Source organism: Oryx dammah, unplaced genomic scaffold (genome assembly GCF_014754425.2).
Source record: "Oryx dammah isolate SB20612 unplaced genomic scaffold, SCBI_Odam_1.1 HiC_scaffold_2, whole genome shotgun sequence".
Lineage (NCBI taxonomy): Eukaryota > Metazoa > Chordata > Mammalia > Artiodactyla > Bovidae > Oryx > Oryx dammah.
In genome coordinates, this window is record NW_024070186.1 from 26892420 (window position 1) to 26907675 (window position 15256).

At 39.3% G+C, this 15256-nt stretch overlaps 1 protein-coding gene across 1 annotated transcript in view; it reads right to left on the reverse strand.

The window, feature by feature from the left end:
* Nucleotides 1–15256, reverse strand: part of PIK3CB (phosphatidylinositol-4,5-bisphosphate 3-kinase catalytic subunit beta) — a 99953-nt gene that overhangs the window by 67843 nt on the left and 16854 nt on the right. Inside the window, exon 7 of the mRNA XM_040233687.1 lies at nucleotides 886–1137. Coding sequence (XP_040089621.1) covers nucleotides 886–1137 — 252 coding nt within the window. The remainder of the gene's footprint in view (nucleotides 1–885; nucleotides 1138–15256) is intronic.

The window sequence follows — 15256 nt, forward strand, 5'->3', positions numbered from 1 at the left end:
AACAGAAAAGGCTATAAAAGCTTGAACACTTTGACTAAAATTATGTATCCGTAGAGGAAAAAAACACTAAGGAAATAACGTTTACCTGACTTTTAAACAATAATACTCCTTTTTAAAAACTACATGATAATAACTAGAAGAAATGCTTACATTCTCATGTTAAGAATAAAAGGATACTAATTCTTGTAGATAAATATAGTAACCACATTTTTTAATGCATAAAATTCATATACCCATCCTCAAAAAAGAAACCTTATCATAAAGTAAGAAGAAAATAAAAAAGACTTGAAAATGTGAAATCAAAGATGAGATCAGGTTCACCATCCTTTATCCACAATTTCAAAGTCTAAGAAACTCTTGAAAAGCAAAGGTTCATTTATTACTCATTAGACAATAAAACATGACCAGAAATGACATGAAGCCAACTGACAGCCTCCATTTGCCTCATTTAGTGTGAATACTCATATATTTCACGTCTAGAAACAGATGTGTTTGATTACTGAGTTGTCCCAGACCCTACATGGGGTGTTGAGTGATGTACGATCTTTCTAAAATACATAAAATTTTACATTCTTAAATACATCTGACACCAGAAGTTTCAGTTAACCTGTAATATTTTAACTCCTTTCATTCTTAAGTATATTTGCTAAAAAGCAAACATTTATAATAGAACACTTATATTTATGATATTTACTAAATTTGCCAAAAGAAAAATGAAAAAAACATAAGGGAGACTTACTGTCTTTTTAAAAATCAATTCTTAGGGACCAAAGTTATATGATATAATTTCATTTATATTAATCCATTATTTTAAATTTTAAAATTATTCCATTATGTTATTATTATTCCATTATAAAACTTTTTCAGAAATTAGTATATAACTACCACTTTTCCAGATTTCCTGATGGTCTGATACTTAGAGGGATTCATGGTTTTAGTTGATTTCTTAGTTTTCACTTTATCCAAAACTGCATAAACAGCAAAACATAATCGAGTCATTCGTGGCAGGTCACAAGTATTGATATCAAATTCCAGTGGTTCATTCCAAATATGATCATTCTTCCCTGATATCTCTGAGCTTACAACAGTTTTACACAGGAGTTCGGTACCATGAAAAAGGCCAGCCCTGACATGAACCTGTAATGACGAAGACAAAAACAAACAGAGAGTCATGAATACTGCACCAGTAAAACATCTTTGTTTTGAAGAATGGAGAAACACATACTGGCAGAAGAAGCAGACAAACTCTAGGAAAGTCTATTAGTCTACAGAACCATTACGTGATAATTAATCAGCATGTAATTCACAAAACTGTTAGTTAAAACCTATTTTCACATACTAAGCAGACTAGCTAAAAAATGTCTCAATGGTGTAAATGGATCTAAAGAAACCAAGACCATAAGTATAAAAACTACTACTATATGCTTACTTCCAATCAATTCATTTACTAAAGGCCTTGTCTTAGTCTTTTGTACAGCTGGGAAGGAAAGGGTGGATAAAATGTCTCCAAAATCTCTTACAAATAATTTATGAATCAGTCATTATAAAGGTCAACTTGAAGATATTCTATCCATATTTACGGTTATCCTACACACCACTATCTTTCATTTGTGAAAGACTCAGGTTCAGAGTGATGTAGGACATGTGCAACATGTCCCAGGAAATTTTATTTAGTCATTTACATTATTTATAAAACAACATGATATGATTATCTCCAATTTAAAAGTGAGTGGTAAAAGTAGAATGAGTACTAAAACACAGAGCCTGGGACTTTCCTTATGGTCTAGTGATTACCATTCTTTACCTCTACTGCAGGGAGCAAGGGTTCAATTCCTGGTTGGGAAACTAAGATCCAACATGTCACACTGCATGGCCAAAAAAAGAATTTATACAAAACTCAGTTTTGAGTAAAAACACACATATGGAACTTCCAGAAAGTCTTTGACTTTGGAAAGTCCAAATATTACTATTCAGTTAAATACTCACATGGCCAAATATACTACAGACTGAAATATACAGAATGACTTTTTCTGAATTGCACTGTCAACACTGTAAGTCTATCCAATGAAAGACATTATAAAGAATATATATATATAACATTATTTTACCGACTACAATGATACTGGCAGGGATTTTGGTGTGCATCACCCACTGTGTCTCCTTCATAAGAAACTGCTAAACATCTCTCCATTAAAATAAAAGGATGAACTACAACCACACGACTAACAAGACTGTTTTCACCTTAAGAGATTCTGGGTATTATAACTGAGCATGTGTGCCTTGCTTTGGATGCAGTGTATATTGCAAGCAGAGAGCAAATCCTGCGTATACATCAAGTAGTTATATAGGATCTTACTATATGAATATCTACTACAAATCTTGCTCCTGGCTTTTTAAACTATTAAACATCTCAATTATTTTTTAAGAAGTCATATTTTATATTTTCTTGGTTTATATATGAGACTGTGTGTGAGTGCATGTGCATGTGGGGGTGGGGGGAGGCATGCTTACCTCAAATCATTTGTGCAATGAGATTAGGGAAATTATAAGAAAAACAAAATATAAATAAACCATATTTTGCATCTTTTGTATGATAGAATGGAAGATAGGAATTTCAGGAAAAAAATGATATTCAGTTCTTACTCTCAGTGACATTAAAGGCTTATGAACCTATCAGCTTTTGTATACAGAATATATAGTTTATTCAGAAAAATCACAAGTTTAAAAATAAATATTTTCCATGTTTTTGTGATAAAGACAAGATACTAAAAACAAACTGCTAAGCTTAAAAACATTTGCATCTCTTAGTTTTTGACAATTTTTGAGAAATAAAAATAAATTAGCCCACTATATAAAAAGTACTCAATAAATGTTAGTTAATACTTTAAAAACAAAACAAAAAAAAAACTGTTGGTTATCACTGAATCAACCAACTATTAGCAAAATGCAGATATATGGAAAAAGTGAAGGTGTTAGTCTCTCAGTCGAGCCCAACTCTTTGCAACCCTGTGGACTGTAACTCCATGGGCTCCTCTGTCCATGGAATTCAGAGAGAATACAGGATAGAATACTGGAGAGGACTGACTGGGTCAGTTGAATATAAAACTCAAAAAAGAACTCAAGTAGAATGAACTAGAAAAGTTCATTCAGTTACACTAGCTGTAAACGTTGTACATAAAAGAATAACTATAAAGAATGACTCTAACTTGGGTGTGGTAACAATAAACAAAAAGAGACCCAGCACATTCTGAAGAAAACTGCTGAAATACCAATCATTATCTAATAGTCAAACTGTGATCATTTAAGACCAAGTCACTAGAACTAAGTCTGACTGAGAAATCTCCTTGTAATCCACTAATATAACTGAATTTCATACATGGTTAAAAATAAACAAGAGGAGAAAAACTTATCTACATTTAAAATGAAATGAAAAACTTTGTGCTTTCTGAACCTAGAATCTCCTGTAGAAGACATTAAAATGGTTTTTGTTTTCAGAAAAAGCAGTAAGAAAAATTATTCTCTACGTTTACATCATGTGAAATTTTGTCAAAATCGCCACATTTCCTGATGCTTTGTCTGAATCACCATCAGGCTCTGAAAAGTTGAGAATTTTAAAACAGCATCTTGTTTAATTACAATCACACATTTTATTGGCCAACTCAGTAAACTTCCAGACACATTTTCACAAATCCCAGAATATCTGGAGATCAAGAGAAGGCAGGCTTTGTCATGGAAATGACTTTCCACTGTGCTACAGCCAGGATGTGTCAAGCCTACACATAGCCTACATTCCTGAACTTACCAATTAAGAATACTGTTTTGGGTAAGAAATGAAACTTTTTCCCAGCATCAACACCTAACTTCGTTTTTGTTCCACTATATCCCTTTTTATATAAGACAACTAAAAAACGATCAATAGTCCAAACAGAGCCAAAGCCTTTGACTGTGTGGATTACAATAAACTGTGGAAAATTCTGAGATGGGAATACCAGACCACCTAACCTGCCTCTTGAGAAATCTGTATGCAGGTCAGGAAGCAACAGTTCAAACTGGACATGGAACAACAGACTGGTTCCAAATAGGAAAAGGAGTGTGTCAGGGCTGTATATTGTCACCCTGCTTATTTAATTTATATGCAGAGTACATCATGAGAAACACTGGGCTGGAGGAAGCACAAGCTGGAATCAAGATTGCCCGGAGAAATATCAATAACCTCAGATATGCAGATGACACCACACTATGGCAGAAAGTGAAGAGGACCTAAAGAGCCTCTTGATGAAAAGTGAAAGAGGAGAGTGAAAAAGTTGGCTTAAAGCTCAACATTCAGAAAACGAAGATCATGGCATCTGGTTCCATCACTTCATGGGAAATAGATGGGGAAACAGTGGAAACAGTGGCTGACTATTTTTCTGGGCTCCAAAATCACTGCAGATGGTGACTGCAGCCATGAAATTAAAAGACGCTTACTCCTTGGAAGGAAAGTTATGACCAACCTAGACAGCATATTCAAAAGCAGAGACATTACTTTGGCAACAAAGGTCTGTCTAGTCAAGGCTATGGTTTTTCCAGTGGTCATGTATGGATGTGAAAGTTGGACTATAAAGAAAGCTGAGTGCTGAAGAATTGATGCTTTTGAACTGTGGTGTTGGAGAAGACTCTTGAGAGTCTCTTGGATTGCAAGGAGATCCAACCAGTCCATCCTAAAGGAGACCAGTCCTGGGTGTTCACTGGAAGGACTGATGTTGAAGGTGAAAGTCCAAAACTTTGGCCACCTGATGTGAAGAGCTGAGTCATTTGAAAAGACCCTAATGCTGGGAAAGATTGAGGGCAGGAGGAAAAGGGGACGATGGAGGATGAGTTTGTTGGATGGCATCACCGACTCGATGGACATGGGTTTGGGTGGACTCTGGGAGTTGGTGATGGACAAGGAGGCCTGGCGTTCTGCGTGCAGTCCATGGGGTCGCAGAGTTGGACACGACTGAGCGACTGGAGTGAACTGAACTGAACTGAGTCCGAACAGGCTGAAATTCCCATGGTTTCATGAAATACGAGTGTACATATGAATGTGCAGTTGTGTCTGACTCTTTGCAACCCTATGGAAAGCACACAGCACGCCAGGCCTCCCTGTCCACCAGGTTCCTGCGTCCATGGAATTTTATAGGCAAGAATACTGGAATGGGTTGCCATCTTTCTGACCCAGGAGTCTAACCCACGTCTCCTGTGTCTCTTGCATTGTCAGATGGATTTTTTACCACTAAGGCAGCTGGGAAATCTTCAAGAAATATGGGTGTGTGTTCAGTCACTTTAGTCGTGTCCAACTCCTTGTGACCCCATGGACTTGTAGCCTGCCAGGCTCCTCTGTCCAAGGAATTTTCCAGGCAAGAATTCTGGAGTGGCTTGCCATTTCCTCCTCCAAGGGATCATCCCAACTCAAGGATCAAACCCGCATCTCTTACAATGCAGAGGATTCTTTACCACTTAGCCACTTGAGAACCACTTAATAAAAAGGCATGGTTGCTCTGACTTAGTGGGAGAAGCCCTGACTTACATTTAATTAAGGATTTACAAATGTCAGAGGCAGTTACATTAAAATGTATTAATTCATTGCACAAATATTTATCTAGTGTTACAGGTACTGAAATAAGATAAAAAGATTAACACAGTTTTTTCTTTCCTGAGGTTATATCTATTTTAACATGATAGGAATGCTGATAGCCACAAAATTAGGCTTATGAGGTGTTAAGATTTTTGACTAATAAGAATCAAATTATGATTTTGAAAGAGAAAGTATCTGGGCTTGGAACTGTCTGAGTTTATCATGTTTAGGGTTCACTGAGTTTCTTAAATCTGTTATATTTATGTCTTTTGCCAACTTTGGAAAGTTCCCAGTAATAATTACTTTAGTTTTTCTCAGCCACACTCTTTCTCTTTTCTTTCAGAGACTCAGATTAGACAAGTGTTAGAACTTCTGATATTGTTACTCAGGTATCTGAGGCTCTATAGAGTTTTTCCTCCTCCATTTTCTTTCAAATTGTTGTTCAAAATGGAAAATTTTATTGATTAATCTTCAAGTTCACTCTTTCTTTTCACACTATTTCCATTATGGAGTCCATTCAGAGTTTTTTAATTCATTATTTGTTTTTCACTTAGTTCATCCTTTATTCTCCCTCCATATCCACAGGTACTACATCCTCAGACTAAAGCAATCAAATATGAAAAGTATTTTGGAAAAAAATTCCAAAAAGTTATAATAAGCACATTTGAATTTGCTGCACTCCAGTAACAATTTATATAGCATTTACATTTTATTAGGTATTATAAGTAATTAAGACTTCCCTGGTGGCTCAGACAGTAAAGCGTCTGGCTACAATGCGGAAGACCCAGGTTCAATCCCTGGGTTGGGAAGATCTTCTGGAGAAGGAAATGGCAACCCATTCCAGTATTCTTGCCTGGAAAATCCCATGGACAGAGGAGCCTATTAGGGTACAGTCCATGGGGTTGCAATAAGTAATTAAAGGATGGTTTAAAGTATAGGTTGTGCATAGGTTTTATAAAACTACCATGCCATTTTATATAGTAATTTGAACTTCCTCTGAGAATCCTGGAAGCAAACCCCTGCAGATACTGAAGTACAACTGTGTATTGTGGCTACAACTTTCTCATTTTTTCCCATTATTTTCCATTGTGTTTGTTTTGCCCTTAGTTGTTGGAGCATTTTTATAACAATTTCTTTAACATGTTTGTGAAGACTTCCAACATTCATGTCATCTCAGCATTGCTGTCTGTTGATTCCCATAGTCCATAGGGCTTGAGATTTTCCTGGTTCTTTTTATGCCAATTAATTCTGAATCGTACCCTACAAATTGTTTTAATTTATTTATTTTTGGCAGCACTGGGTCTTCGTTGCTGCTCAGGGACTTTTTCTAGTTGTGGAACAGGAGTTTTTCATTATGGTGGCTTCTCTTGTTGTGGAGCACAGGCTATAGGGGACTGGGCTCAGTAGTTGTGGTGCACCGGCTTAGCTGCCTGTGGAATATTCCCAGAGCAGGGACTAAACCCATGTACCTGCACTGGCAGGCAGAATCTTATCCACTGCACCACCTAGGAAGTCCATTTTGACTATTATAAGTCTCTGGGTTTTATTTATATTCTATAGAGACTGTTGATAATTTGTTTTAGGAGATAATAGTTTTAAGCTGCAAGTTTCAACAAACATTCTGTGAGTTGTGGTTCCAATACCAGTTCAGTTTTCAAATTCTTTGTAGGGCTATTTGGAACTATCCAGTATGTGCACCAAAATACACTGACTAGTTTGAGATGCTGGTGATGGTTTATGCCACAGTTCTCAAAGTATATAGGCAGTTGTGACTCTGATCCATATACATACAGCTCAGGAATAAACCTAGAAGTTTTCTGAGCTTATCCTACTCTGAAATCATCCAAGTATATTTTGTGGCTGCCTAGGGGCCCCCTTTTATTGTCACCCAGCGAGAAAACTGAGGCTTCATTCACCCATATTTCCTACAACAATGTTCAACAGAGAAGACAGGGGCAGGGGGAGCAGGTGAGTGGGTATCAGGATATTCACCATTTCCCTTAGGACGAACGACAACTCCTCTAATCAAACAGGGATGTTCAACTCTGCATTTTTAGCAACCACTGCTGTTCTGCTACCACTAGCGCTCTGCTACTGCTGCCTCAGGACTTCTAGGGAGACTGGGGCAAATGAGAATAGAAAACGAAGAAGAAAGGCCAAAACTGGGGAGATCCCCACTGTCTTTCCTGAGTCAGAAGAAACGATTTCAAATAGTGGTATAACTAGAGGGCAATCTGAGCTCTCTGTCTACACAAATACCATCTTCTAGATTTTGAGCAGCATTGATTTCAGGATTCTGCTGAATATCAAGATGGACATATGAAAAGGGAAATGCTACAAGGCAGGCAAAAGATCCACCAGAAAGCTCTATGCTACAGAATTCTAAGCGCTTTCACAGTGAAAGCCATTCAAGTGCCAACTAGGCAGAGTAAAGAATCTTTATTGAACACCTAGGATTTCATTATAGACTCCACAGAATCATGTGATCTTACTCCTGTAAGATCTCTGGGACTGTGATTACAATGGATTTCATTCCCATGATTAGGTTTTACTATAAAACACAGGTGACTTTAAGAAAGGGAGGGACTTCTCTGGCAATCCTATGGTTAAAGCTCTATGCTTCCACTGCAGGGAGTGCAGATTCAATCCCTGGTTGGAGAACTAAGGCTGCACATGCCACATAGCATGCCCAAACAAAACAAAACGGGAGGGAGATTATCCTTCATGGGCGTGACCTACTGATGAGCCCTTAAAGGGACCAGATTCTTCTCGCAGGAGATTCAAAGCCAGAAAAAGATTTAATGCTTCAGAAATACTCTGTTTCAAGAATTGAAAATAGAGCCAAGAACAAGAACATGAAAGATTCTGAGGGCAATTCTCAGCAAAAGCCATCAAGGAAATAAGAACCTCAGTCCTATAACTGCAAGGAAGTGAGTTTGGCCAAGAATTTGAATCATCTTGGAAGCAGATTCTTCCCAAGAGCTTCAGTAAGTAATGTAGCCCAATTAACATCTGGACTTCAACCGGGTAAGATTATAAGCAGAAAACCCAGCCACACCATGCCTAGACTTCTGAACAACAGAAATATGAACTAACATATATGTGTTGTTTTAAGCTGCTAGGTTTGTGTTAGTTTGTTACAGAGCAAGAAAAAAACTAATTTAAGGGGCTGTAATGAACTTAATGCCAATAAATTTAAATAAATTTTAAATTCTTCAAAAGATGAAAATAATCAGAGTTGACACAAAAGAAATAGAAATTATGACTGTCTATCTATCCAGTAAATAAATTAAATTTCTAATTAAAAATATTCCCACTAAAAAAACCCTACGTTCAGGTGCTTGGAGTAAATCCTACCAAATATTTACGGAAGAAACAATACCAATCCTACTTAAACTTGTTCAGAAAACTGAGGAGGGAAAGGCTTCTTACCTCAATTTATAAGGTCAACATTATCCCAATTCTAAAATCAGAGAAAGATATTATATGGAAAGTACAGATGAATATTCTCCATGAGCACAGACATACAAATGCATACGAAAATATTAGTAAATCAATATCAGCAATATATAAAAAGGCTACTACATCTTCAACATGTAGTGCATAAAACTTTTGAAAATCAGTCAAATCGGGGCTTCCCTGGTGGCTCAGTGGTAAAGAATCTGCTTGCCAATGCAGGAGACACAGGTTTGATCCATGACCTGAAAAGATCCCACTTGCCATGGAGCAACAAAGCCCTTGTGCCACAACTATTCAGCCTGTACTCTGGAGCCAGAGAGCCACAACGACTGAGTCCACATGCCGCTGCTACAGGAGCCTGCATGCCCTAGAGCCAGTGCTCTGCAACAAGGGAAGTCAAGGCAATGAGAAGCCAGCACATCGCAATTGGCAGACCCTGCTTACAATTAAAGAAAAGCCCATGCAGCAGGGAAGACTGCACATAGTCAAAAAAAAAGTAGCTACTTTTTAAAAATGAAAAGGAAATCCAATTAACAGAATAAAATATAAAAGCTACAAAATCATCTCAATAAATACAGAAACCTACATGCAGGTCAGGAAGCAACAGTTAGAACTGGACATGGAGCAACAGACTGGTTCCAAATAAGAAAAGGAGTCTGTCAAGGCTGTATATTGTCACCCTGCTTATTTAACTTCTATGCAGAGTACATCATGAAAAATTCTGGGCTGGAAGAAGCACTAACTGGAGTCAAGATTGCCAGGAAAAATATCAATAACCTCAGATATGCAGATGACACCACCCTTATGGCAGAAAGTGAAGAGGAACTAAAAAGCCTCTTGATGAAATTGAAAGAAGAGAGCAAAAAAGTTGGCTTAAAGCTCAACATTCAGAAAACGAAGATCATGGCAGCTGGTCCCATCACTTCATGGCAAATAGATGGGAAAACAGTGGAAACAGTGTCAGACTTTATTTTGGGGGGCTCCAAAATCACTGCAGATGGTGACTGCAGCCATGAAATTAAAAGACACTTACTTCTTGGAAGAAAAGTTATGACCAACCTAGATAGCATATTCAAAAGCAGAGACATTACTTTGCTGACTAAGGTCCGTCTAGTCACGGCTATGGTTTTTCCAGCGGTCATGTATGGATGTGAGAGTTGGACTGTAAAGAAAGCTGAGCGCTGAAGAATTGATGCTTTTGAACTATGGTGTTGGAGAAGACTCTTGAGAGTCCCTTGGACTGCAAGGAGATCCAACCAGTCCATTCTGAAGGAGATCAGCCCTGGGATTTCTTTGGAAGGAATGATGCTAAAGCTGAAACTCCAGTACTTTGGCTGCCTCATGCGAAGAGTTGACTCATTGGAAAAGACTCTGACGCTGGGAGGGATTGGGGGCAGAATGAGTAGGGGTCGACAGAGGATGAGATGGCAGGATAGCATCACTGACTTGATGGACATGAGTCTGAGTGAACTCAGGGACTTGGTGATGGACAGGGAGGCCTGGCGTGCTGCAATTCATGGGGTCGGAAACAGTGGGACACGACTGAGCGACTGAACTGAACTGAACTAAACTGAAATACGTAAAAAGCACTGGACAAAGTGAAACTTTTTCTATCCCTTTTAGTATAAAAACTCTCAGCTAAGTAAAAAGAGAAGAAAAATTCTTGAATGAAGGGCATGTGTGAAAAACCTACAGGTAATATTGTACTTAAAGCTGAAAGACTAAATGCTTTTCTTTACAATAAAGAACAAAACAGAAACATCTACTGTGATGGTTAATTTCATTTATCCATTGACTGGATCTTGTGGTGTCCAGATATTCTGGTTATTTCTGTGACAGTGTTTGCTTTTTGATAAGATTAACATTTAAATGGTAGACTGACTAAAGCAGATTACCTTCCTTAGAGTTCAGTTCAGTTCAGTCGCTCAGTCGTATCCGACTCTTTGCGACCCCAAGAATCGCAGCACGCCAGGCCTCCCTGTTCATCACCATCTCGTGGAGTTCGCTCAGACTCATGTCCATCGAGTCCATGATGCCATCCAGCCATCTCATCCACGATCGACCCTTTCTCCTCCTGCCCCCAATCCCTCCCATCATCAGAGTCTTTTCCAATGAGTCAACTCTTCGCACGAGGTGGCCAAAATATTGGAGTTTCACCTTTAGCATCACTCCTTCCAAAGAAATCCCAGGGTTGATCTCCTTCAGAATGGACTGGATGGATCTCCTCGCAGTCCAAGGGACTCTCAAGAGTCTTCTCCAACACCACAGTTCAAAAGCATCAATTCTTTGGCGCTTGGCTTTCTTCACAGTCCAACTCTCACATCCATACATGACCACTGGAAAAACCATAGCCTTGACTAGACGGACTTTAGTCGGCAAAGTAATGTCTCTGCTTTTGAATATGCTATCTAGGTTGGTCATCACTTTTCTTCCAAGGAGTAAGCATCTTTTAATTTCATGGCTGCAGTCTCCATCTGCAGTGATTTTGGAGCCCCCCAAAAATAAAAGTCTGACACTGTTTCCACTGTTTCCCCATCTATTTCCCATGAAGTGATGGGACCAGATGCCATGATCTTCATTTTCTGAATGTTGAGCTTTAAGCCAACTTTTTTGCTCTCCTCTTTCACTTTCATCAAGAGGCTTTTTAGCTCCTCTTCACTTTCTGCCATAAGGGTGGTGTCATCTGCATATCTGAGGTTATTGATATTTCTCCCGGCAATCTTGATTCCAGCTTGTGTTTCTTCCAGTCAAGCGTTTCTCATGATGTACTCTGCATAGAAGTTAAATAAGCAGGATGACAATATGCAGCCTTGACGTACTCCTTTTCCTATTTGGAACCAGTCTGTTGCTCCATGTCCAGTTCTAACTGTTGCTTCCTGACCTGCATACAGATTTCTCAAGAGGCAGGTTAGGTGGTCTGGTATTCCCATCTCTTTCAGAAGTTTCCACAGTTTACTGTGATCCACACAGTCAAAGGCTTTGGCATAGTCAATAAAGCAGAAATAGATGTGTTTCTCGAACTCTCTTGCTTTTTCCATGATCCAGTGGATGTTGGCAATTTGATCTCTGGTTCCTCTGCCTTTTCTAAAACCAGCTTGAACATCAGGGAGTTCATGGTTCACGTACTGATGAAGCCTGGCTTGGAGAATTTTGAGTATTACTTTACTAGCATGTGAGATGAATGCAATTGTGCAGTAGTTTCAGCATTCTTTGGCATTGCCTTTCTTTGGGATTGGAATGAAAACTGACCTTTTCCAGTCCTATGGCCACTGCTGAATTTTCCAGATTTGCTGGCATATTGAGAGCGGCACTTTCACAGCATCATCTTTCAGGATTTGAAACAGCTCAACTGGAATCCCATCACCTCCACTAGCTTTGTTCATAGTGATGCTTTCTAAGGCACACCTGACTTCATTTTCCAAGATGTCTAGATTAGTGATCACATCATCATGATTATCTGGGTCGTGAAGACCTTTTTTGTACAGTTCTTCCATGTATTCTTGACACCTCTTCTTAATATCTTCTGCTTCTGTTAGGTCCAGACCATTTCTGTCCTTGATCGAGCCCATCTTTGCATGAAATGTTCCCTTGGTATCTCTAATTTTCTTGAAGACATCTCAAGTCTTTCCCATTCTGTTGTTTTCCTCTTTTTCTTTGCATTGATCGCTGAAGAAGGCTTTCTTACCTCTTCTTGCTATTCTTTGGAACTCTGCATTCAGATGCTTATATCTTTCCTTTTCTCCTTTGCTTTTTGCCTCTCTTCTTTTCACAGCTATTTGTAAGACCTCCTCAGACAGCCATTTTGCTTTTTTGCATTTCTTTTCCATGGGGATGGTCTTGATCCGTGTCTCCTGTACAATGTCATGAACCTCATTTCATAGTTCATCAGGCACTCTATCTATCAGATCTAGCCCCTTAAATCTATTCCTCACTTCCACTGTATAATCATCAGGGATTTGATTTAGGTCATACCTGAATGGTCTAGCGGTTTTCCCTACTTTCTTCCATTTAAGTCTAAATTTGGCAATAAGGAGTTCATGATCTGAGCCACAGTCAGCTCCTGGTCTTGTTTTTGTTGACTGTATAGAGCTTCTCCATCTTTGGCTGCAAAGAATATAATCAATCTGATTTCGGTGTTGACCATCTGGTGATGTCCATGTGTAGAGTCTTCTCTTGTGTTGTTGGAAGAGGGTGTTTGCTATGACCAGTGCGCTTTCTTGGCAAAACTCTATTAGTCTTTGCCCTGCTTCATTCCGCATTCCAAGGCCAAATTTGCCTGTTACTCCAGGTGTTTCTTGACTTCCTACTTTTGCATTCCAGTCCCCTATAATGAAAAGGACATCTTTTTGGGGTGTTAGTTCTAAAAGGTAAGGAGATACCCCTCGTCCAAGGTAAGGAGCAGCGGCTATGCTTTGCTGGAGCAGCCGTGAAGAGATACCCCACACCCAAGGTAAGAGAAACCCAAGTAAGATGGTAGGTGTTGCAAGAGGGCATCAGAGGGCAGACACACTGAAATCATACTCACAGAAAACTAGTCAATCTAATCACACTAGGACCACAGCCTTGTCTAACTCAATGAAACCAAGCCATGCCTGCAGGGCAACCCAAGACAGGCGGGTCATGGTGGAGAGGTCTGACAGAACGTGGTCCACTGGAGAAGGGAATGGCAAACCACTTCAGTATTCTTGCCTTGAGAACCCCATGAACAGTAGGAAAAGGCCAAATGATAGGATACCAAAAGAGGAACTCCCCAGGTCATTAGGTGCCCAATATGCTACAAGAGATCAGTGGAGAAGTAACCCCAGAAAGAATGAAGGGATGGAGCCAAAGCAAAAACAATACCCAGTTGTGCATGTGACTGGTGTTAGAAGCAAGATCCGATGCTGTAAAGAGCAATATTGCATAGGAACCTGGAATGTCAGGTCCATGAATCAAGGTAAATTGGAAGTGGTCAAACAAGAGATGGCAAGGGTGAATGTCGACATTCTAGGAATCCGCGAACTAAAATGGACTGGAATGGGTGAATTTAACTCAGATGACCATTACATCTACTACTGTGGGCAGGAATCCCTCAGAAAAAATGGAGTAGCCATCATGGTCAACAAAAGAGTCCGAAATGCAGTACTTGGATGCAATCTCAAAAACGACAGAATGATCTCTGTTCATCTCCAAGGCAAACCATTCAATATCACAGTTATCCAAGTCTAAGCCCCAACCAGTAACGCTGAAGAAGCTGAAGTTGAACGGTTCTATGAAGACCTACAGGACCTTTTAGAACTAACACCCAAAAAAGATGTCCTTTTCTTTAGAGTAGGTGGCTCTAATCCATTCAGTGGAAGAAATGAACAGAACAAAAAGATTGGCCCTCCTGAGTGTAAGACAGAATTCTTGCCTGACAAACATCAGCTCTTCCTGGGTCTTGAGCTTACAGAACTTCCACAGGAACTACACCATAGGTGCCTCCTGTTTTTCAGGCATTCCAGGTGGCACTAGTGGTAAAGAACCAACCTGCCAATGGGGGGAGGCAAGATATGCCAGTTCAATGCCTTGGCCTGGAAGATCCGCTAGAGTAGGAAATGGCAACGTGCTCCAGTACTGTGGCTTGGGAAATCCCACTGACAGAAGAGTCTGGCGGGCTATAGAGTCAGACACGACTGACCGACTAAATACAGACAGACTCAGAGTGGAACTAAACCATCAGGTCTTCTGGTTTTCCAGTTTGCAAACAAACTTCACAGACTGTGGAACTTAAACACCTCCATAATTATATGAGCAGATTCCTTAAATAAATCTATGTGTGGTGGACTTTCTTGGTGGTTCAGTGGTTAAGAATCTGCCTGCAAATTCAGGGCACATGGGTTCTATCCCTGGTCCAGGAAGATTCCACATGTGCCACTATTACAGAAGCCCGCAGGCCCTAGAATCTGTGCACTGCAACAGAAGAAGCCTGCAAAGCATAACTAGAGAACAGCCCCTACTTGAAGCAACTAGAGAAAGCCCATGCAGCAACAAAGACCAAGCACAGACAAAATTAAAAATCAATAAATCTCTGTGTGTATGCATATATATATACATACACATACACAAACACCCTATTATTATTTTTCTTGGGAGAAACCTGACTGATATGTTTGCTCTCATCATTTTTATTCAGGTATCACACCAAGGTCCTAGTCAGTACATCAAGAAAAGAAAAGTTTG